We start from the raw sequence: 23524 nt of genomic DNA on the forward strand, positions 1-23524 counted from the left end.
CCTTTGTCACGGACTGAGGGGTTTTCTACAATGATCTCCTTCTCACTTTGTCTCACATCTTTTCTCTGGACTCAAGGACCACTTTGACCCCCAGCTCTGCCTGCTGCTAGGGGAGGCGCCTGCAGCTCAGCCCTGCCCCCTCGCCAGCCTTCCCCCACCACCACCTCCGGCTAGACCCATGGGGCCTCGGCTCACTCCCCAGGGCCCTCTGATGCCTTCTGCATTCCCCTTCCCAGAGCCCTGGGGCACCGGCTGGGCCTCTCCCCAACTCGGGCCCTCGGCCAGGCCAAGGCCAGTTGGTCGCTCACTATGCAAAGACTGCCCAGGGAGGCCCCATGGGCAGCAAGGTGGGTGCGGACTGGGCTCCCAGCTCCCTCTCCTGCTGGCTGTGACCCCTAGAGAGCAGAATCAATGCCTTCCTCTCTCCCTGCTTGAGCTCTGCCCCCGCCTCCCGCCCCACTGCCTGCATCAGGGCCTTTGCTGCGGCCTCGGCTGGCTGGCGGGACCCGCCTCCGTTCCAGATCACAGTTAATAAACGGCCGCCTGCACCTGCCCCCTCGCCTCGCCCACCTCACTCCGCTCTGTCTTGGCTGGGGACGGCGGGGGGGGGGGGGGCGGTCTCTGCGTCCCCTGCTTTCCCCAAGGGGAGGCCCTGCGTGGGACAGTACCAGTCGTGCCCCCAAAGCATGTAGTAAGGCAGAGCCCAGTGCCCCTGCTGGCGGCCTCGTGGAAGCCAGGGCTGCTTTGATTAAAACCAACTCCTGATACCCCATTCCCTGGCCCTCTGCTCTCCTCTGGGATGGACACCAACTGGCGAGGGTGCTCTGTCCCTGGCCTTGTCCCCTGGGCAAGCTCTGGCCCCACGCCCTCCCGTTCCCCAGCTCCCACCGTGTCCGTGACTGAGGGTGTGGGGGTGTGGTCTGAGGTCTTCAGCTCGCTGCGGGGGTGGGGGGAGTGGGGGGGGCGCACGGCAGGACACACTACAGCCACCAGGTAGAATCATCCATTTTACTGCAAAGCGGGCCCAGGTCACTGAGTGCCCGGGCCTCGTCCTGCCCTTTCTCCCACTGGCCCTGAGCGAGGGGGGCTCTGCCCGATGCCTGCACACACCTGCACGGAGGTGTAGACAGACGTGTTGATGCTCGGAAACATGTGGATGTATGACGCTGACACCAGGCAAACACACTCCCTTGGGGCGCCCCCCCCCCATGCACGCGTGCACACTCCTGCATACGGGAGATGCTCCGTCACGCCCTGAGCGCGAGGATCCCGAGTGGTGGGGACGCTCCCCTGCTCCCTGCCCCAGGCCTCCCTGAGACCTGTGAGGTCACTGCCCGGCAGGCAGCTGCGCTAAGAAGGCCCCATGTGCTAGCGCCTGGCGCCTGCCCGCCCTCGGGCTCTGGTGCCGCTGCTTCTTGGGCCCCGGGTTTGGCTCGGCTGGCCGGGGGTGGGGGGGGGCCTGTGGGGCGGGACTGGCCAGCCCTGGGCAGCCAGGAGAGCCCACTGCTGCCACAGCTCCCAGGGTCAGGCCACTCGCAGGCTGGTTCAGGTGTCAGGAGTTTCCGGGGCCCACACCGGGCTGACCTCCAGCCAAGACCCCTGCCGGAGCCCCTGCAACATCATGGGAGGTGGAGCTGGGCCCCCGGGCGTTCGACGTCATGCCTGCAGCTACCCGGCCACCAGCCGGCCTCTGGCTCGGAGCGGGCATCCCCGTGGCTGCCCTGGGCTGGCCCCGAGCCCCGTGGAGCTGGCGGCAGCACAGCAGCAGGGCGAGGGCCGCAGCGTCCAGCAGCAGCTCCAGCATCTCCACGACTGAGAGGACACAAGAGCCGAACCACGGGCTCCAGAGGCTGCCCGTGGCTGAAAGCAGCTGTGGCACATATGGGTGTTGCGGGCGGTGAGCGGCGGCCCCGGGCGCCAGCCCTGCCCCACCCCCGCTCATCGGCCCGGTGGCTGCCGAGTAGACGGGTGTCCTCGTCCACCGTGCGGTAGCTGAGCTCCTGAGAGAAGATGTTCACCTTGGCCAGGTTGCTCCTGGGGCGGGGCCGTCCCTGGGGGCGCTGAAGGGCGAGGATGGCAGGGGGGGCGCCAGGACATGACCTCAGCAGGAGGGGGCTGCACCCACCTGGGGCTCGGGCTCCGGGGGCCTGGCCCGCCCTGCACACACAAGGCTCACTGGCTGCGGCTCCTCCCTGGGCCCTGTGGGGCAGTGTGAGGGCAGGGCCTCGGGGACACAGGTCAGTCCGGGGAGGGCTCCCTGCCCCTGAGGCCTCACCCCGCTTCCGGGACTCACGGCTGACTTGGAGGAAGGCCAGCTGGAGGTCCCAGCGGAGAGCTTGCACGAAGACTCCCTGGGAGAGACAGACCCCGTCACATCCCTGCGAGGTGCCTCCGGGCGGACCCCACCCCGGCACTCCCCACTCCCCTGCAAGGCCGGGGGCAGCGGGAGGCGCAGGGAAGCCGGTGGGTCTCCAGGTCCTTGCAGAGGCGGCGGAAGCAGTGACCTGGGGAGGGGGTCATGGGTGAACCTGCTAGGAATGACCCAGGGGCGGTGGGGAGGTCTGCCCTTGACGGGGCAGCCTGGGACTCTGCCCCCCGCAGCCCATGCAGGCCGGCAGAGTGGGGGGCTACCCCAGGCCGGGTGCCGCATGGAGTTGCAGTGCTGGGCCCCCGTAGGCAGGGGGTAGAAGAAGCAGCCGCAGGAGCGGGTCTCCACCATCAGCGGCTGGAAGCAGGAGACCAGGCAGGCCTGGGGGAACAGCGGGGACTGGAGCTGTGGGTCCAGGACCGCCGCCCCTCTCCCGGGCCTGCCGCCCGCCCACCTCCCTCCCACTGGCCTGTCCGCCCCCCAGCTCCCACTCCTTGCCTTAGCCCCCCCACTCCCCAACCCCCTCCCTGGGCCCCTCCCCCCTCCTTCATGCCCCCTAGGCCCCGCCTCACCTGCCTGGTGCAGGAGGCGGTGTACAGCAGCTGCATGTCCACGCCCCCCGTGCTGTCTGTGCAGTGCCCACAGGGGCTCCCGAGCTGGTGCACCTTGTCCTGGGGGGAGGGGGTGTGATTCAGTTCTGCCGCCCTGCCCTGGAGCTCCCGAGGCCCCAGGTTTGGGCACGGAGGCCAGGAGCCTGGAGGCTGGGCGGCCCACCTCTCGGAGGTGGTCTCAGTCCCTGGCCGATGCTGAAGGCCCCCGGTGCTCCAGGAAGGGCGTGTGGTCACGCGTGTGGATCACGACTTTGATGCCGGCCTCCGTGGGCAGCAGAAGAAGATGATCCTGCTGCTTTGCCCCGAGGGCCAGGCTGACCCCTGGGGGAGGCCGGGGGTGAGGCCAGGCCGGCCTGGACACCCCGCCCACACCCAGCCCAGGCTGGCACTCAGCGTGGGTGATGCCAGGGTGCTGCGCGGCCCAGACACCGTTGAAGGTGTAGCAGCTGCTGTAGCTGGGGTGGTGCGAGGTCTGGAAGTGTCTGGAACCAGGGGCCACGCTCAGACCCGCACATACCCCTGACCCATCACCCTGTTGTGTGCAGCCCCGGGGTTGCAGGGAGGGGACCACAGCTGCCTTATCTCTGGAGGGAGCCGTGGGGCCGGCAGACCACTGCATGGGGCGTGGCGGGGCGAGCAGCCACCCGCCTGCACTCACTGGGCCTGGCGGTCCTGGCCGTCGTAGCGGCAGAAGACAGTGTCTGCCGCGGCTGTGGTGGCCGTCCTTGTGGGCAGCAGGCCCAGAACGTTCACGCGGTGCAAGCGGTACCACTCCCGGGCGGCCACCACGCCGGAGGAGTAGGCCTGCTGGGTGCAGTCGCCTCCGGCGCTGTTACACTGGGCGGCACGGGGTCAGCGTGGGGCTCCGACCTGCCCCGTCCCATGCAGACCTCCCAGGGCTGGGACACTCACCAGTTTGCAGCCCACTCTGTTCTGGCCCCCCAGGGGGCTCAGCCTTGGAGGTGGATCCTGCGGTCCAGCTGGAAGGTGGGCTCGGGGCCCAGGGCCTTGGCCCCTGGGGCGTCCACGCTGTCGCTGAAGTTGAACCCACACAGGGAGTAGATGTTCTGCCGGGCAAAGTTGTCCAGCGCCCGCAGGGGGCGGCGGGCTGGGTGTGGCCTGGGGGCAGGGCCAGGGTGGGGGGCAGCAGAGTCAGAGCCAGGCCCCGAGTCCCCACGACAGCCACGCACACTGCGGGGAGAGCCACGCTGGTCCCCACGGCACTGACCTGGGTGTCACGGAGAGCAGAGCGGCCCCCATCCCCCGCCGTCCTCAGAAGCCTAGGAGGGGGTTCGGGAGCCGGGGCTGCAGAGGGAAGTCAGATCCCCGCCTGCCTGCCCCGCCCACCGTGGACCCCGCCACCCTCTGGCTCGTTCATGGCCCCTCCCTGTCTTTGGAGTGTTGCCCTGCTCCTTTCTCGGGGGGCCTGCCCTTCTGGAAAGTCCCCTGCCACCCTCCCCTCCCCCTCCCCGGGCTGCCCAGTGCCTCAGCGTCCCTCCGGGTGGCAGTGGTCACACCAGGATTCCGCTGGCTCTCGCCCTTTAGCCCGCTCCCGGGGCTCAGGGCTGGGGAAGGCAAGTGGTCCACGATGGGGGCTCCCGCTGTGACAGCACGTGGGGAGGGCCCCAAGCTGGCTGCAGCCCTCACCGGTGCGGGTTCATGTCGCACAGGGTGACCGACAGGAAGAGCTTGCGCTGTGCCGCGCTCCGAGTGTACGGACACCGTCATGATGACCGGGTAGCGCCAGTACTGCCTGAAGAGGAGTCCGAGCTGCCAGCAGATCACGCCCAGGGCCCGCGCGAGCCGCAGCCCCCAGGATGCAGTCTTGAGGCGGTTCTGGCTGGAGCACACAAGGCGGATGGCGCCGTGGATGGTGCCGTTGGTGCAGAAGGTGGCGACCAGCTCCCTCAACGAGGCGCGCAGCTCCACCAGCCTCTCCCCACGCTCCTCCTCGGGCGAGGGCGGTGGTGGCGATGGCGGCAGCTGGGGGCACGTTCGGGTCCCCGGCCCCCCACCAGCTGCTTGGGCCATGGCTCCAGCCTGAATCCCAGAAGTGAGCCTCAGTGGGGTCCCAGCCCACCGTCCGGTCTGACCCCACCCAGGTGTCCCCACCCGGGGCCATGCCATCGACTTCCATTCTCTGTCCCTGGGAACTCCCGGGACCGTCGCGTCTCTCAGCCTCCAGTGGCCCAGCCCGGCCTGCTGATGCCCAAGAGAGACCCCATTAGAAGCTGGTCCATACTTGGGACCGACGCTGCGGCCCTCCCCTGTGATGACCGGCAGGGCACCAGGCGGCCTCCGCGGGTGTGTCTTGTCATGGCCAGAGCTGAGCCTGGGCGGTGGGGGCAGGGACAGCAGGGGACATGGTGTTCACGCCACGCCTGGCCTTGTTTGCAGGCAGGCTCGAGGCTGGGTGGGTCTCTGCTGCCATCTGCCAAGTGGGCCAGGGGCCTTTGGTGAGGGGCAGCCAGGTGACCTGCTCAGGGTGGGCCTAGAGCCCAGTGCTGAGGATTGACGGGACTCTGGGCCTCAACGGCCTCCACCAACCCCTCAGCGGCCAGCATGGCCACTTTGACTGGGGCCGATGGAGCCAGGCAGGTCTGGCCACATCTGGGCCAAGGGTCAGGCCTGTAGACCGGTGGGCGCTGCTGGCCTGGGGTGGGGAGTTGTCCACCGAGCTGAGTCCCCAGGGATGGTCCATTCGTGGGCCTCGGGCTTCCGGAAAAGTAGGCAGCAGGCTGATGGGCCAGACGTGGTGGGGATCTGAGGGCCGCAAGGAGGTGGACCCGAGGCCTGCCTGGCCCCCATTCCCACCCGGAGGCTCCAGCGTCCCGGGACCCAGGTCCCCCAGTGTGCAGGGCCGTGGAGCCCTGACCAGGTCAGGCCTGCCGGTCCAGGACACGCACTGAGTCACTGCCCGGGCCTACTGCGGACTTCCCACAATGTCCCCATCTTGGTCTGAATCGTCAGGCCTCTCATACTTGGGGTGCAGCCCCCTGAGTTCTGGCCCCTCCAGCCAATGGGGCCTGGGCTGGCGCTTGGGGAGGGCGCTGAGCCAGAGGAAGGGCCTGGTGCATTCAGCTGGCACGTGCTGGCACCCTAGCACCAGCCAGCTGTGTGGGCCCAGGCCTCGGGTTTGTGGAGGTGGCCTGGCCAGGGGCACATGCCAGCATGGGGTGCTGATGGCGGGTCCCACACGGGACAGAGCGCTGCCCACACGTGTGTCCCGTGATCACACTGAGCCCTCACAGGGAAGGCAGGATCCTCAGCCCTGTGATACTGGCGAGGCAAAAGGGGCTCCAGAAGGTTCTTTGGGACTCCGTACCGGCCGCCTCCCACCCCAGCTGGAGCAGGAGGAGGGTGGCTCTGGAGACCCAGGCACCTCCAGGGTTTCCTGAGACGGGGAGCAGGGTCCTGCCACTGGGGCGGATGCGCTGGGGTGAGTGTGGGCACTGCGGGTCCCTGACGCCTCAGCTGCGGCAGGAGCAGGGGTGCATGGCCCCTTCACGCAGCACACGCACACACACACACTTGCACGAACACACACTCCTCTCACACACAGCAAGCCCTCTGTCAGTGGGGGTGGCGTGATGAAGGTGTGGACAGGAGCCCCTGCCCTCTCACGTGGGACGTGGCCCCTCCACTTCAGGCAGGGGAGACCCGGAGAGATGGCCTGCCCCAACTGCCCCGGCCACAGGCCACCTCAGGCACCCCTGGGACCTTGAGGCTGGAGCCTCCCTGTGTGGGTGTCTCCAACCTCCCGTGCTGGGTGGCTGCGACAGTGGCGGTGCTGCTGGCGGTTCTAGCAGGTGACAAAGCAGGCCGTGGCCCAACGCTGGCCAGGCAGCCTCCTATTTATAACAGGCTGGGCGTGGGACGTGGCGGTGGGGAGGGACCTGGCTGGGGGCAGTCACACCTGCTCTGGTCCTGGAAGGGGAAGCCTTTGGCTGCAGGCACTGGCGTCTTTCCCCGGTGGGAAGCTTTCCTGCCCCGGTTCCTCGCGCCAGGCTTGGGGCCCTGGCCCTGGCTGGGGTGAGGGGCCCGAGGTTTCTGGAGGGCGAGGAGGGACCCCGCTGCAGCAGACCCTGCATGCCCCCTGCCCTGTCCACTCTCCTCCAGCCTGGCCTGCAAGGACGCCTGCTCGCCTCCACCTGCCAGGCCTCTGACCACAAGTGTTTGTGGCCAAGGGTCGCTGGGCAGGGGCCTTCATTCCCAGAACACAGGGGTCTGCCAGGGCTGGCTGCCCAGACCCTGGGACAGGCGGGGACTGTGGGAAGGAGCTGGGGCCCAGGTGGGAGATGGCGCCCACAGCTCAGCCTCCCAGGAGATACTAAGACCACGCACCACCCACGAAGACAGCACCACACCCTAGGGACACACCATCTCGGTTGCTGAAACCCTCGGCCTCAGTGTGGTTGCATGAGGCCAGCCAGTGTGCTGGAGGCAGGACAGCCCCAGGGTGACACGCCGGGGGACCCAACATGGCTCTAGGATGACCCAGAGGCCTCGTCATCCCAAGTGACCGGACCCTCAGCCTGGTCCCAGGCTTGAGGGGTCGGCTCAGGCCCTCTGCCCCTCCCCACACAGGCTCTGGGTTCCTGACACCCCACCCCAAATCGGTGCTGAGGACCCGGGCTGAGATAAGGGAGGAAGCCCCCACCTCCACCAGGCCCTTCTGGTGGGGCCTTGGCTCTGAGGAGGCATGAGGTCACCAGCCTCGTGGCTTTGGAAGGAGGCAGATGGCCACAGGAGACCTCTGGGAGAGGGAAGTCACGCTTGGGGAAGAGCTGGCCCTGGACTCATCTGGGCGTGAGTGCGAATCACAGCTTTGCCACTCATCGACTGTATGACATTGCCCAAGTTACTCAACCTCTCTGAGCCCGTTTCCTCAGGTACAAAGTGGGATTGAGTTTCCTCGAGGCTCAGAGGTGAGACCAACTGATGTCACTGGGCCAGTGTCAGAGCCCCTCCTTCCTCCTCCTGAGGCGGCCACCCCAGAGCCTGCCTTTGGGAGGGCAGAGACACAGAGACTGCGTCCAGTGGCAGTGAGGCCAGCAGCCCCCTCCTCCCTTCTGGGCCCGTGCCCTCGCCTGCGTCACCAGGCCCCTCCAGTCCCCGGAGGAGCAGTAGGTGGTGTCTGGGGCGGGACAGGGCTTCCCCAGCTCCCTTGACGGCTGTATGTTGAAAGGATTAGAGAAGGGAAAGGCGGAGGGCCCCCGTCCCCCGCCCTCTCCCCAGAAGGACGACTGGCCCTAGCCTTCAAGTGGTGGCCTTCACCGAGGCTGGGCCTAGAGGCACCAAGGCGTCCCTTTGCAGGCCGGGGCTGCCCTGCAGACTGCGGGTGCCTGGGCTCCACCTCCACCCTCAGGGACAGCTCAGGGTTGGCCCCGGGGGAATTCCAGTGCAACAGATGTGAAGTCTGAGCTCATGGGCTCTGCACGTGTGTGTGGGATTCCTGGGGGGGTGGGCAGGTAGGGGCATCCTCCCCGCCCTGGAGCTGGCCCATCTGGAGTCCATGCCCTCCGGAGGGTAAGGGGCCTCCTCGGTGCAACTGCAGAAACTCTCCATCCCCCAGGCATTGACCGCAGTGGCAGGCAGGGGCTCCTGCCACCACAGAGGGGGCTCCGGCTGGCTGCGGTGGGCAGAGTGCGTGACGCTGCCCGTGTGGGGCTCAGGGTCCGGCCGTGGGTCTGCCTCACACCTGCATTTGAAACACTCTGGCGCCTCAGGGTGGCCTCCCTTGTAGAACTCTCCGTGAGCTAGAAACAGCTGGGCCCACCCTGTGTGGGGATGGCAGAGCCCGGGTGGGGGGGAAGGCGGGGGAGTGAAGGGCAGGCTGAGCTATTTCCTGAGCGTGGCAGCAGTAGGTGGGGCCTGGGGACTGTCAGCCTCCCCAGGAGGAGGGCGGGCCAGCACCGGGGGACACTGGGGGCCAGAGACGTAGCAGGCTGGCTTCCCACGGGCCGACTCGCCTGGTGCTGGGCCGAGGGACGACGGGCACTCCTTCTGCTTCTGCCCTGGGTCAGGGGCCAGCCCTGCAGTGGCCGCTCAGATCCTGCCTGAGGCGCCCTGGGTGGGCCAGACTCGGGGGCGAGCATGGCCGCCCTCCCGCCCTCTGCCAGTGGCCACGGCTACACCCGTCAGGGCTTGGAGTCCACCGTCAATCGCCACGTGGTCAGTTACCCCGTTGACCGGTGGTCTATTCCGAGAGGCAGTCAGGGTCGTGGTCAGGGGTGAGAACTTGGGGTCTGAACTGCAGCTCTGCTGCACGGAGCCCTGTGCTCTGCCCAGCGACGGCCCCTCCAGATGGGTCCTGGCTGACGAGCACCACCAGCCTCACAGCCGAGCCGGCAATGGCACAGCCTGTGTGGGCACCCCCAGCCCCACTCACCAGGAAGGGTAGTGTGTCGGCCTGCCCAGCTGCCCAGCCCTCCCTTTTCCAGAACCCCACCTGTGTGCCATCCTCACGTGCCCCCCAGTGTTCCCCAAGGCAGATGTGAGGTGCACATGACACCTCCAGGCCCCGTGGTCAGGGCTGTCTTGATGCTGTCCCAGTGGCAGCACCCTCTGCTCCCCGGGGCCTTCCCTGGCCGCCCCACCGCCCTGCTCTGCCTCCCCCTCCCCCAGGGCCAGGGAGGGGGCCGTGGGAGCGGAAAGCCAGCCTCAGTGCGGCATCCACGGTGCATAATGACCCTATTGATGGGCTGGGTGGAAAATTCGGTCGGGAAACAGTGCAACACTTTTTATGAGGACAGCTCTCCCCCTGGGCAGGGGCTGGGCAGGCTTCCCACGGCAGACCCCACCTGGCACAGGTTCTGGCGGGGCTCCGGGTCCCACGCGTTACCGCAGCCACACAAGGCCACCCAGGACTCGATTCTCAGGGCCCCAGGTGGTTCGGTCACTGAGGCCCGGGGACGCAGAGTGCCTCCCGCGCTCTCCTGCTAAATGGGCACAAGAACTGGGCCCCCCAGTCCGCACTGGGCCGATCCTTTGAAAGGGGGCCGGCGGGAGGGTCGGCGTCCCAGAGAAGTCGGGCGGGGCTCACGCCGGCACCGCGGGGGTCACCCTCGAACAGAACCTGTCTTCCCGCGGAAGGCCGGGGTTCCTAAGGAGGGGAACGTGCTCGGTGGGGGGCCCCGGTCCGCTACGGCCGCTGACTCTCCCCGGGGCCGCCAGCCGGACAGCGATGCGGCTGAAGGATCAACCGGAGGGCCGCAGCTGTCAGACCAGACGTGCAGAAGGGCTCAGGCCCCGCCCCGCGAGGCTGCAAGCCACTGCCCATGCGCCTACTGTTTCCGCTTCCTGGAGCGGGTGGCGGCTGCGAGACGCAGGCGACGTCCGCCCGGCCGCCTAGAGAGGTCGCCCCCCGGCTAACCGCGCCCCGGAACCGGAAGCGTGGATAACCCCGCCCCGCGAACGGCCATCTTGGAAGCAGAGGCGGAGGCGGCGGCGGCGGCGGCGGCGGCGGCGGCGGCCGGGGTGGGCTCGGTCCTGGCGCGGTGCAGCTCTGCGGCGCGGGCCCCACTCTCTCGCTCCCTGCTCTGGCCTCGAGCACGGCGAGCCTGAGCGCGGCGGCGGCCCACGCGCGGCGACGGGGAGAGGTGAGCACGCGCCGCGGGCCTGTGCCGGGGCCTCGGCCGCGCGTCCGCCGCGCCGGAGCCGGCCCGAGCGGCGGGCGGGGGGCGCGGGTCCGCCGCACGGCCTATCCCCGCCCCGTCCGCGCTCGCGGGGCCCGGCCTGGAGCTTCCGTGCGTGGAACCTGATTTCGGTTACGGCGGGGCGTCCGGGGCTCCGGGCCGGCTCTTTCTCCCTCCGGCTAGCTTGGGGATTCGGGTGGTTACACGGTTGGCGTCCCACGGAAAGGCCTCCCGTTAGTGGCACACTTGCGGCTGCCGTCAGGACGGGCCGGCGTAGAGCTTGGTTCGTAAACTGCTCTGGGAATCCGTGTTGGGATGGGGTGACTGCCGTCCAGCCCGCCGCCGCTTCATCCCCGAGCAGTTAGGACTCCAGACCGCCCCTTATGTCCCCCCAGCAGTGAGCGTGCCTGGTTGACGCCCTTGGGGTGGTAACTGAGAGAAAATCCGGGCGGTCAGAGTGGGAAGCTCCACGCCGGGCGGCCGGAGTGGGCCCTGGGCCGGCTCCTCGCCTGTGCACGCCCGCTCTCTCGTCTGGCCATGTGTAAGCGTCTCGCCCCTTTTCCAGTTAGTACCACTTAGTTGGTCTATGTGTAGTTCCCATCCATTCCCGACCGCACGCGGGCCCAGGCATGAAACACTTAGAGAGGTCAGGCCCCAGCCGGTGGAGGGGGCGGCGAGCGGAGCTAGTGAGGGCGGTGGTCGCGGCTCTGTTCTTTGGAGGTGCGAGGCCCTCGGTGTAGGCTCGTTTTCGCGGAGAGGAACTTAAGGGTCTCGCTTGATTGAAAGGTCCCGCGTGTCTGCAGGCACCGTTGGATCTCGGCACCTAGAACTGGCGCTCAGTCATCCGCACACTTTGGCCGCGCCGATCTCTGGCAGGTGCGGGAGTGGCGGCGGGGCGGCCCCCATCAGCCCCGGGCCTCCGTCCGGCCTGTGAAGCAACCCTGCTGGTGAAGGGAGAGAATTCCGTGCGAGTCCCGGGCACGGGTGTGTCACGTGCCCTCTGGCGGCTCAGGCCAAGGTCTCGTGCCGCACAGTCACTGGAGCACTCAGCCGCCGAGCGGGAGAAAGGGGCGGGCGGCACGTCTGTCCCCCGTTGCCTCGGGCTGCCCGCCTTCAGCTTCTCTGCCCTGCGGTTCTGTGCACGGGCCCTGTTTCTTGTTCTGTTATGTTTTTGAACGTCTGCGCCCTGTTTCCTTCAGTGTGACACGCCTTACATGCTCTCTCCGTGGGGACGTGGCCTGAAGGGCCCTTGAGGAGCGCTTCGTGGCCTGTGGAGGCGCCTGGTCTGTGCGCACGGGCGGATTGGGAGAGGCCGGCTCACCGGAAGTCACCCGGAGGGGCCTGAGGGCGCTGCGCAGAGGGAGCCCTTTCCTCTGAGGGACCCGGTAGCTGGATTGTAAGTCGGCTTTGGAAGCAAAAGCGAGAGAAAAGTCCATTTGTGCCCAGGCGGGCAGGATCTGTTTTATTTATTTTCTGTGGCCGTGCGCTACCCTCTGTGAAGCACCCAGCTGGCCGCTTGACTGAGGCCCGCACGGCTGTATCTGAATTACCCAGTGAGCCGGTTTGTGTCGGCAGAGTTAACTTGACGGCGAGCAGTTAAAGGAAACGAGTCCTGGGTGGTGGCCCTACTTTTGGACTGTCGCTGTGTTTGTCACTACACATCGCCCTGGTCCCCTTGGCTTCTCCGGCCTTTGGGGCGGTGCTGTGGACGGAGTGCTCCCCCCAGGCTGGTCTAGCCACCTGCGAGGGCACACCAGCCAGTGGTGTCTGCTGGGGCCTGGCGGGCCCCTGTGCGGAGCGGAGCTGGGTGGCATGGAGGCGCTTGACCAGGGCCTCGGCGAGTTGTCTGCCAGTAGAGGCTGGAGCGGGAAGGGGCCGTGTGGCTGGGATGAGGACGGGGTCGGCTCAGGCCATGTCGGGGGCCCTGGGAGTCTGGCGCTAGAGGGCGGTCTGGGGCTGCTCCGGAGAGCTCTTGGCAGGTGGTGGAGGTGTTGACGTTTATTTGCTTAGTTCTGGGTGCCTCCTGAAGGGCTGCGATCAGAATTGTGCGATGAGAAGGGTCATCTGACTTCAGCGAACAGGATGGACTGAAATGGAGGGAGACTGCGAGCCGGGAGGCTGGGCGGAAGTCTCGAGGTCTCTGACGGGCAGAGCAGCGGGCCCTGCATCAGGGGTGTGTGGTGGGGCTGGGGAGAGTGGGGGTGAATGGGGATCCGAGGTTTAGGGGCCCCAGAGTAGGAAGCAAGGCTGCGCTGTGATGCGTGTGGCGGGACCACTGCGGGTACCCCGGGGGTGCAGAGCGAGACAGCGAGCCCTGGTCGTCGTCTGGTGGGGAGGCTACTCTGAGGAGGATCCCACTGGGCAGGAGTCCATGGCCTCTGGTGCAGCGACGTGGGCAGAGGCTGATGGGAGGGAAGGGGCATGCAGAGGCCCCGGGCTGAGGTGAGGCGGGGGCCGGCCCGGTGCGGGGAGTGGCTCCAGGTGGAGATCCTGGCCACTGTCGGCGGGACAGGTTGGGAACTCGGGCAGAGTGACTCCTCCCTCACTGCCCCCCCATCCAGTTGGCCTCTCCTCTAGCCTGGACACTCCTGTCCATCCTGAGCTGCACACCCTGGTGTGTTCTCTGTCTCCACCATGTTTTACACCAGTGGCTTTCGCGCTTTAGTTTTAGCAGTAGAACTTTTTTGCTTTTGCACCTTACGTTGTGAGAAATTCTGGTAGGTTAAGTGGATCGAGCTGGAGCCGTCGTGGTGCCCGTGAGAGTGGGGAGCCCTGTCTTGCGCGTCCCCATCCCGCCCTCCCGCCTCTGGGGCAGAGCTGAGGTGTCCCAGGGCCCCCTCAGGTCTCTTGCCTTGAATGATGCCTGCTCCCTCCTTCCCTGTCCCCAGCCTTCAGTGCTGTCCTGTGCCATCCTGTATGTCCCATGGTGTCGCATCCATCCTCTGCTGGGCCACCAGAGTGACCTTTCTAACAGAAGATCTGATGTGCCTTAAGGTTTGGGCCTAAAATCTTTGTGGGCACCGCTTGATGGCCTGGCCTCGCATCCCTGGTTGGCCTCATCGGCCGCTGTTCACTGTGTTTGGCTCCTGCCGCGGTGACCCAGTGATGTGTCCTGGACGCAGGACACTTCCTTATCTCTGCCTGTCCAGCTGCCGCTTCCTGAGTCTCTCTGGGGTCCCCGTCTCTCTCTCCAGTCCCAAAAAGAGGCTCTTTCTCTGCTCCTCTGTTGCTCCCACCCACCTGTGGCCAGTGGTAGGTGTGCTGGAAAATGTTTAACAGCGGGCATCAGTGGGCCGTGGCGGGGGAGTGGCACCGCCCAGCACGGCACTGGGGAGATGCTCACGTGGCAGGCGGTCAGGGCCTCCTCCCGCGACCCTTGCAGATAGAGCTCTCTCTCCCCGTGGAGGTTCTTTGAAAACAGGAGTGTGGCTGCAGGGTTTTAATTAACTTTTCTGTCTGACGATGTCGTGTCAGCGAAGATCCTAGCGGGCAGACAGGAAAGGGGACTCCGCGAGGCCTGCGGGTGTCTGAGGGCTCAGGCAAGTCAGCGCGGCCCATGAGCCTTGACTCTGGGTGGCGGAGGCTGCCTGTAGGGAGGGCGGCAGGGAACACCTCTGTCCTCGTCAGCGCAGACCTTTGTGTTCCACAGATGAGCAGCAGCAGCGCTAGGAGAGCACCCACAACAGCGACGCAGCGCCTGAAGCAGGACTACCTCCGGATTAAGAAAGACCCCGTGCCTTACATCTGTGCCGAGCCCCTCCCTTCCAACATCCTTGAGTGGTAAGGCTCTGCATCCTCCTTCGCCCGCACCACCCGTCACCCAGCTTCTCGGGCTGGGCTGTGTGGGCCGGATGGGCCGTCTTGGCGCGGGGAAGGGGCTCCTGTACCCTTGGCAGGTGTGAGTGGACTGTGAGGCCTGTGGACGCTGCCCGGTTGTCTTCACGATGGGCAGCAGCTGGGGGTGTGGTGGGCTGTCCTTGACCCCTGCCTGCTGGGGCCAGAGAGAGGGTCCTTCCTGGGGGAGGCTTTGGGGCCTGCAGACCTCACGGCTGTTGGAGAAGCTACACGTTTAGACTTTCCTTCTCTGCTCTTTGCTTCTTGGTGCTGTGAGGCGCCCTGTCTTACTTTGGCGAGTTGGTGACGGGGGGACGGGTTCTGATGCTCCAGCTCTGTGTTTTGGGAATATGCATTTCATAGTGATTGTCGCCGTGTTGTAGAAGAGCTGCTCCTACCAGGTTTGCTGGTGATTTTGTGAGAGACAAAGTGTAGGGCTGAAATATCAAGGAGTGTTTTCTCCTTGTTATGTTTTGTTCTTAACAAATACTTAAAAATTTTTTTGAAATTCAGAGAAAAGAGATCTGAGTTAAAAAGCATTTTCCAAGTTGGACAGGTGTTCGAGGATTCTGGGTCTGCGTTCCTCCCTTGGCTCGCAGAGAAGGGCCAGCACTGGCAGGTGGGGCAGAGGGTCTCAGGGGGGAGACTGGCCTTGGCATGTGGGGGAGGCATCAGTGTCGCAGCAGAGCTCTCCCTGCCCCCAGACGACAAAAAACAAGCGTGGCCCCCAGGACATAGTTGGCAGGTGGACAGATGGGTCCCATGGCAGTCTAGGGGAACATCCTCATTGTGTGGGCCCCTGCTGCATGTGAGTCGAGTCGGGTCCTACGCTCCATCATTCGTTAGGAGGACCCGCTGCAAAGGAAGAGGCACAGGGCAGAGTCCATTGGAGACCGGACACAAGCTTCCCCTCCCCTGTGGCCAGCTGTGACAAGCCCTGTGAGGTGTATCCACCAGGGAAACCCTTTCGGGACTGAGCACCAGGGATTTCAGTGGGGTGGGTCACGGGCAGCTCTGCCTGGTACCCGCCAGTGTTCCAGACTCCCAGCAGGACAGCAGGCTTCCCTTCAGCATTAAGTACGTTTTTTGCACAAATAGTTGAGATGCATTGGGGTGATGAGAACCCCTTGGAATCCAGTTCCCAGACGCTGGCTGAGGACAGCAGTGTCAGGCCTGCTGCGTGGGCTCTTCTGCTCAGCTGTGGGTGTCTGTTGCTTCAGCTGGGAGAAGAGCGTGTTTTTTTGGAAGATGCCTGTCCTCCAAGCCTTCCTTGCTCTGCTGCCCCAGGGCTGCTGGGCGCTCTCAGAGCCCTGCTCACCGGCCCTTCCCGGTGTCCTCAGATTGGGCACAGGAATTGGGAGCAGTAACAAATTAAGGCCACGTTCCTTGGTGTGTTCCTGGTCTGCTGACACGGGACGACAGTATTTTTTGAGTCAGACGTTATCAGGCAGCAGGGGGTAGGGGTTGTCGCAGCGTCCTGGTGGGAAGCAGTGCCCGAAGGGGCGGTTACTGACCTGTGCTCAGTGTGTCTGGTGTGGTATTTTTGGTTAGGTCTACTTTCTTCTTTGTGCTTTTCTGTCTTCTTTGAAGATTCATTAGCTCAGGGACTTCCCTGGCGGTCCAGTGGTTAGGACTCTGCGCTCTCACTGCTGAGGGCCCAGGTTTCAGCCCTTCATCGGGGCACTAAGATCCCACTAGCTGAGAGGTGCGGCCAAAAAACAAAAAAAAATTCATAAGCTCAAATGCTCCTTGACGTAGAGATGAAGCCTCGTTTATTCACGTGGAGAGCAGAGTCCATGGCGGCTGGTGCTCCTGGACTGAGGCTCTCTGCGTGTGAGGACTTTGGTGACAGTCACGGGCTGTCCCTGTCCCTCCTGCTGGAGGGCAGCTGCTCTGAGGTCGAGTCTGGTTCTTCCAGGACATCAGGGCCGGGGACCCAGCCTCTGCGTGTCTCCAGCTGTTCCCGGGTTAGCTACTGCGTGATATTTGGGCATGCTGAAAAATACCAGATTTTAGGTACGTCTCAAGAATAAATTGTGAAGTTAATTTTTTTTTTTTTTTTTGCGATATGCGGGCCTCTCACTGTTGTGGCCTCTCCCGTCGCGGAGCACAGGCTCCGGACGCGCAGGCTCAGCGGCCATGGCTCACGGGCCCAGCCGCTCCGTGGCATGTGGGATCTTCCCGGACTGGGGCACGAACCCGCGTCCCATGCATCGGCAGGCGGACTCTCAACCACTGCGCCACCAGGGAAGCCCGTGAAGTTAATTTTTAAATCGTCGGGTTGACGGTTAGAGAGGATTAGCTTTTTGCATATTGTGTTGTGGATACAGAAGTGCTCTGTGGAAAACTTGGGAGACACAGCCTCTCTGATCCCGTTACAGAGCGGCTAACGTGCCAGCAGCTGGAGAAGCTGCAGAGCTGGGAGCTGGGTAGCTGGTCGGGTTCACCCTTCAGCTCCCCTACTGAGCGTCTGTGAACATCTAGTTGCGGGTGGGCGCTAAAAACCCTGGCCTTGGAGTGACTCGGACTTTGGAGAACTTGCCGTCCCCAAAGCCAACTCATTTTCTTCCCTCCCTCAGGCACTATGTGGTCCGAGGCCCTGAGATGACTCCCTACGAAGGTAAGTCTTTGCCCTGAGTTAGAGGAACAAGTGGCGGCGTCTGTGTTCAGAGCTGCCCTTGCCTGAGAAACACCTATTTGTAAATAACACTGTTTCTGGTTTGGATGTGCGTGAGGTAGACCGCACGTGTGTGGAGCCCCTTCTGGTTTCCTCCAAGTCATAGAGGGATTTGCTCGGTTTGGTTTTGCCCATGTACCTCCGTCTTCAGGGGCTGCTGTGAGTATCGAATTTACCCAGCCTCGGACGTCAGTGGGATCAGAGCTGAGAGAACAGACGGGGGAAAAGTAAGACTAACGTGTATTGTTGAAGGAAAGAAAGGTCATTTCCTGAGTGCTCACTCTGTGCTGAGTCCTCTGAGCTGAGGGGCGGGCCCCTGTGCAGGTAGGACCCTGAGGTGTAGGGGGCTGCAGGGCCTGCCGTGGTCAGGTGATGCTACCCAGCATCCTCTGGTGTTTGCAGACAGATCTCGGAGCTGTCAGTCAGTGAGCCTCCAGGGGCCCGAGGGGAGCCTGGCGCCAGCCTCCGGGTGGTGGAGCCTGGGACAGAGCCGTGGCCAAGCGGGCACTCTAGTCCCTGGGTCCTGATTTCGGGTGGCCGGAGCAGCACACTTGTGTCTTCCTCCTGGGGGCTTGTGCATTCGATTCCACTAGAGGACCCGTGCTACTGGGGAGGAAGTGTGGGTGCTCTGGACGCCCAGGAGTGTTGTGGGTAGTTGGGAAGACAAGTCACTAGCCTCGTGGGACTCTTGTGGCCCAGGAATCCCTGTTGGGGGATGACCTGCCCTAGGGAAACAGTGTGCAGAAGCGTATCTATAGGGTGGATGTGTCATGACCACAGGGTAACGGGCTCGGCGATGGCCTTGCGTGGGGGTTCCAGGAGAAAGGGCGGAAGACAGGCTGCAGAACAGCTTGCACAGCTCATGTTAAAACGCTTACGAAACACACGATACGTTTTTAGCGAACTTGGACAGACACCGAGAACGAGCAGTGTTCTCTCGCGAGTAGGGTTAGGCCTGGTTTCAGAGTTTTCTTATTCTTTGTGGTTTTAGTGTTTAACGTACAGTAGAGAACACTGCTTACTAATTGTGTGATGAGAGCCCCCCACACACTGAGCCCAGGACCAGCCAGAACTGTTGGTGGCGTAAGTGAGGCTGACACCTGGGCAGAGGGTAGAGGTGGCAGGGAGAGGAGAGGGCAGCCCCGAGCGAGCGGTGTGGTGGCTGGGACTGCAGGAGACCCCCGCCCACCCAGCCCCTCTGAGCTGGATGAAAGGCTCTCCTTTTCCAGACCCAACCTTGTCACTTTTCCTCTCATTTGCCCCATCTGTTCTCCCGTGTGTCCCTGTTGTTCCCGGTCTAAAGGCTGGGAAAGTCCTCATCCTCCTTGTAAAGCTTTCCTTCGGAGACCAAAGCTTTTCCTGCTGCCCTCCCCCTCCTCCGCTGCACCCCGCCCACACGCTGCCCTTCTCCCCTCAGCACCTGCTGTTGTGCCCTCTCCTGATGCCTGTCCCCTCCTCAGCTCAGGGCTCTGCTGTCTGCAGTGCCATCCTCTGCTGACTCTGTTCCCATCAGGGTCTCGGAGGGACCCTCAGAATTGCCGCATCTGGTGGATGGCTCTCAGGCCTCAGGGTCTGGGCCTGTGTGGACTCTGGCTCCCTCCTCCTTTGCTCCTCTGACTTCCGGATGCTCTGACCCTTCCCTCCCGCGTCCACGTCTGTCTGGCTCCGTGTCGGTTGCCCGCTGACCTGGTCCTTGCTCTGGGCTCTGCCGGTGCCAAAACTGTGACACTAGTTTCACAGTTCAGGTGGGCTTCCCGGTAGTACACGAGTGTTGATCTGTGTCTAGAGGTTTTACAGTATCCCATTAAAACCCTAACAGAGGTTTTTGTAGGTGAGCACAGGCTTATTTAAAAACTGCTTCTAAAACTTATGGAAAGGTGAAGGACCTAGAATAGCTAACATAGTTTTTTAAAATCATAAAACTGGGGGAGTCACCGTGCCTCGTTCTGAGACTCTGCGGTGTCTTTGTGTGTACCGGATGGTGTGGCCGGGGCGGGTCCCGGGGTGGAGCAGGGCCCGGGGATCGCCCCGCACAGCTTCTCTGTCAGCGGGGCGGGGCCGGAGGTGCCTGGGGTTCCAGGCGCGGTTCTCCTAGGCCTCCTCCCGGCCCGGTGCTCACAGTCTTGTCTGTCTGTCCCGGGGCTCAGTGCCTGTGGACACTTGGAATGAAGCCGGAGGAGAGGCCCAGGGGCCTTTCACGCCCTCGGATGCACCTCCCGGCCCGGGACGGACCCTCTGAGGTTGGGAGTGTGCGCCTGGGTGCAAGGAGAACTGCAGGCCCCGCCACCGTGGACCCTGCTCATGGCTCTGCCTGAGCCCCTCGCTGTGCTCGGCCGCGCCTGGAGCCCTTCCCTCTGGGGACTGGCGGGTGGTGCCGACGGGTCCCCTCTGGATCAGCCAGGCGGGGTCGCCACCCCCCACCCCCCGCCCCCGACTGAACGAGGCGGACAGTGTTCCTGTGGTGTGAGCCCACTGCTTCCCGTCACGACCGCGCCACCATGGTCTTCTCTGGGCCGAGCGCCTGTTCCCATCTCCTGCGCTTTTTCCATTTGGGCTTTTCTCAGTACTTGTGGGTTGCAGGTGTGCTTCAGCGTCGCTTTTAGAGTTAGTCCCTTGCTGGTGGGCTTGTCTGTGTGCCGAGCTGTCCTCGCAGGTGACACTGGTCTCAGTCACCCCTCCACCCCCGACAGTGAGAGTGGAAGCGAGAGCACACCAGGTAGCTGGGATGCTGCAGCCGTACAAGGCAGTGGGAGGCCTTGCCCTGGTGGGGTGCTGGAGCGGAGACCTGCAGGGCTGGGGGGACAGCTGGGAGCTCCAGTGGGAGGACAGGGCAGCTACCCCAAGCCTCGCTGTACACGCACACATGCACAGACACGCACACGTCTCTGGGAATCCTGTGAAACTCACGTTCTGCCCCGCCGGTGTGGGTGGGCCCAAGGCTCTGCATTTCCAACAGGCTCCCAGGTGCCACCCTGAGAGCAAGGGGGTGAGGCCTCCAGTGCGGACGGGATGGTGGGACCTGGAGCTGGGTGGGCAGGGATGGAAGCCAGGGGTCTGGTGAGGTCACTCCAAGCTTTGGGGGCTGCATCTGTGGGAAGGTGGGGCTGCTGGGATTTGCTGATGGAGTAGGTGTGATACGGGAGCAGGGGACCCCCAGAGTTTAGTCTGAATAACTAAGAGGACGGAGCTGCTGCTTGAGGGAAGAAGCAGGAATTCCATCTTGTACCCGTCCGGGGCAGTGTTGCCGGGACGGTCAGTACGCAGGTCTGGAGTGGGGGAGGGTCTGGAGGTGCCGGGAGGATGCCAGGAGGATGCCAGGAGGAGCCGGGCTCGGGTTGGGCCTTGAGGAACGGTTGTGAGGCCTGAGATGGGGTCACGTGGCCCAGCGGGGATGTCTGGTGACTTCAAGGTCAGGAATTTTACATAAAGGAGGCGGAGCATCTGGCAGGGCTTGGAGGGGAGCCGGGTGGGGGTGGGGGCTCAGAGTTTTGTTGTTTACTTGTTTTTAAGGGGGGGAAATGATGGTGCGTTTGCCTGCTGCTGGGTGTGGTCTGGTGGAGGAGAGGCAGGTGGGGCAGCAGTGAGGGGACCGGAAGAGCTGCCACTCGCGGGGGTGGACGTGGGGCCAGCGAGGAGCCTGGAGGTTCTGTCCTGATGCTCTGCTCTCAGGGAGGGGGGCACGCGAGGGTGGAGGAGGGACGTGTAGTCGGCAGTGGGGGTAAGGGCCCCCCCAGGTTGGTGGTCGTGACCCCCAGTGAGATGTGTGTGTTCCAGGGATGGTCGGCTGGTGGGTAGCGGGTGGGGACACCTAGCTGGGCCGGGCCGGGACCCTGAGGGCAGTGAGGGCCTGTCGCGCTCTGAACAATGACAAGGCTCCTTCTCTGTTCTGATACAGGTGGCTATTATCATGGAAAACTAATTTTTCCCAGAGAATTTCCTTTTAAACCTCCTAGTATTTATATGATAACTCCTAATGGAAGATTTAAGTGCAACACAAGGTAAGGCGTCCAGGGTGCTTCTGAAGTGGGACTGGGGTCCTGAGGAGTGTGCACCCCGCTGACTGGGTCCCTTTCTTCAGGCTGTGTCTTTCCATCACGGATTTCCACCCAGACACGTGGAACCCGGCCTGGTCCGTCTCCACCATCCTGACGGGGCTCCTGAGCTTCATGGTGGAGAAGGGCCCCACCCTGGGCAGCATTGAGACTTCGGACTTCACAGTGAGCTGGGGGCGGGAGGGGGGCAGTGCGGTTGGTCTCCACAGCTGCTGTACCCAGTCAGGACAGCGACTCCTTGATATCGGGCTTTCATTTCTCTCCCGTTTTAAGTAGGGGTCAGGTCTAGCATCATCAGTGGATGATGCAGGAAGGTGAACAGCCTTAGGAGACCACACGTCAGCTTGTCACGAGGAGCATGCTTGTGGAGTCCTTTCCACACCAAGAAGACAGCAGCCCTCGACTGTCTGTCAGTGTGTGTTTAGATGTGAAAGAATTGAAATTAGCCTTCGGGCTGATATTTCTTCTTTTCTCTTCCTAGAAAAGACAACTGGCTGCACAAAGTTTAGTGTTTAATTTAAAAGACAAAGTGTTTTGTGAATTGTTTCCCGAAGTCGTGGAGGTAAGAAAGTGAAAGTTGGCCATTAGTTTTGCTTTCCCCATGTCAGGGACACTTTGATTCAATACTTTCCACAGAGAACATGTGCTCCTGTACTGCAGACCGGGAGTGGGGGGGTGTTTAGGTGTAAAGACCTGACCCTCTCCTCCGGGGTCGGGGGGTTGGATGGTGGGTTGGAGACGGGGAGAAGTCGGGGGAAGGCCGCTGGGCCTGTCGAGGTCCTGGGGCGCCAGGGGTGAGGGGCAGGGATGCTTGCTGGTCTTGGTGCCAGAGCAGACAACCTGGCCATGAACGGGAGGCTGAGCCACACGCAAGTCGGGGCCCTGGTGGTTCAGAGTAGCTCGGACCTGGCTCGGTCCTAGCTCGTGAGGCGTAGGCTTGGCGGTTTTGGCAAGTCATGTGGCCTCCACGTCTGTTGAACAGGATTCGCAGCGGCACTGCCTCCGAGGGCAGTTGTCAGGACGAAACGTGCAGCCGTTGCCCGCCGACCCTGCAGGGTCTCTGTGGTAGACCGCAGTCCCCTCCCTAGCCCTGAAGGAGCTGGCTTGTTTCAACCAACCCTTGTTTCTTGCTGTTTTTGTCTTAGGAAATTAAGCAAAAACAGAGAGCACAAGACGAACTCAGTAGCAGACCCCAGGCTCTCCCCTTACCAGACGTGGTTCCAGACGGGGAGACGCACCACGGCCAGAACGGGCTTCCGCTCCTCAACGGGCACGCGCCGGGCGCTGGGCCGCACCTCGCGGGGCTCCAGCAGGCCAACCGGCACCACGGACTCCTGGGCGGTGCCCTGGCGAACTTGTTTGTTATAGTTGGGTTTGCAGCCTTCGCCTACACGGTCAAGTACGTGCTGAGAAGCATAGCGCAGGAGTGAGCCGCCGCCACGACCAGCAGAGGTGGTCGGAAACGAGGGACGCTGGGCCCGAGCTCGACGTGGGCTGGCTGGACGTGCCGCCGAGCACTGGGCGGGCCTGCCTGACTCCTGGGGTTAGCTTTTTAAAAACCTTCAAAAGGAAAACACAAACCAAAGTGTGTAGTTGGATTTGGAGACGTGAGACTCCCAGCCCCCATTCTGCCCTGGCGTCCGTTGGGGGCTGGGAGGCTCCATGTCCACGAGAGGGCCTCACGCTTTGGTTTTATAGCTTATCTCCTGTATTGTCTTTTGGATCTATTTTAGTAATCTGTTTTTCATTTTATTAGATTTGGTCACTTAAAAATATAAAACTTGATGCCTATCCAACACTCTGCGTGCGTTCTTAGTGTGGAGCTCTGACTCGGCAGGCAGTGCCGGGGGCCTGGCAGGGTGGCTGGGGGCCTGGCAGGGTGGCCCGGGGCCCGCTGGCCGGGGACAGCCATGGGTGGGTCAGGGGATTGGGCTTTGGCATTTGTGTTTACTTAGAATGAAGCAGGTTCCTCCTGGGAAAAAGCACGTGTGCTCTGTTTTGCTGAAGTTGAGAATCTGCTTCCTTTCTGACCACAGGCTGTCACCGGGGCTGAGCTGTGCGTCCTGCGCGGTCGCGCTGCCGGCTTTCTCTCACCCCCATGGCTTCCTGCGGGCTCCCGCTGGCTGCGCTAATGGAAGGAGGAGACCCCCCCAGCGGGCCCCTGGGTCCCACCCGCCGGACAGGCTCTGCACACGTGGGGCTTCCCGCACACGTGGTCCAGCTCTTTGGTTTGCCCTGGAGACAGGCTCACACATTCCCTTTCACAGCGGATCCGTGGCCAGTTCTTAGAGGCTGGCCGCCCGGGAAGGACACCCGGGTTCAGGGGCAGCGCCGGTGGGTGCCGT

General features: G+C 63.6%; 2 protein-coding genes across 2 annotated transcripts; one reads left to right on the top strand and one right to left on the bottom strand.

The window, feature by feature from the left end:
* Positions 1–1327: 1327 nt before the first annotated feature.
* On the bottom strand, positions 1328–5010 carry SCNN1D (sodium channel epithelial 1 subunit delta; the record flags this gene model as incomplete). The annotated part of the gene is given in 13 exon segments (XM_082860388.1): positions 1328–1437; positions 1585–1923; positions 1967–2060; positions 2276–2347; positions 2422–2504; positions 2632–2749; positions 2941–3171; positions 3173–3461; positions 3638–3816; positions 3892–3938; positions 3941–4098; positions 4627–4673; positions 4675–5010. Coding segments are annotated over 13 exon segments (2103 nt in total).
* Positions 5011–10472: 5462 nt separating this feature from the next.
* Positions 10473–22969, top strand: UBE2J2 (ubiquitin conjugating enzyme E2 J2). Its single transcript, XM_082833472.1, has 7 exons — positions 10473–10580; positions 14266–14396; positions 17030–17070; positions 21023–21125; positions 21206–21344; positions 21661–21741; positions 22325–22969. Exons 2-7 carry the CDS (start codon positions 14266–14268, stop codon positions 22607–22609), a joined length of 780 nt encoding a protein of 259 aa, XP_082689598.1. The 5' UTR covers positions 10473–10580; the 3' UTR covers positions 22610–22969.
* Positions 22970–23524: the final 555 nt, after the last annotated feature.

Source organism: Leucopleurus acutus (genome assembly GCF_964270905.1).
Source record: "Leucopleurus acutus genome assembly, chromosome: 2".
Lineage (NCBI taxonomy): Eukaryota > Metazoa > Chordata > Mammalia > Artiodactyla > Delphinidae > Leucopleurus > Leucopleurus acutus.

Bases quoted from the DNA above. Each gene is read 5' to 3' on its own strand.
- UBE2J2 (XM_082833472.1), top strand. From the start codon at position 14,266: ATGAGCAGCAGCAGCGCTAGGAGAGCACCCACAACAGCGACGCAGCGC. The intron at 21,126-21,205 runs GTAAGGCGTCCA...CCCTTTCTTCAG, and splicing joins AGATTTAAGTGCAACACAAG to GCTGTGTCTTTCCATCACGG. The intron at 21,345-21,660 runs GTGAGCTGGGGG...TTCTCTTCCTAG, and splicing joins TTGAGACTTCGGACTTCACA to AAAAGACAACTGGCTGCACA.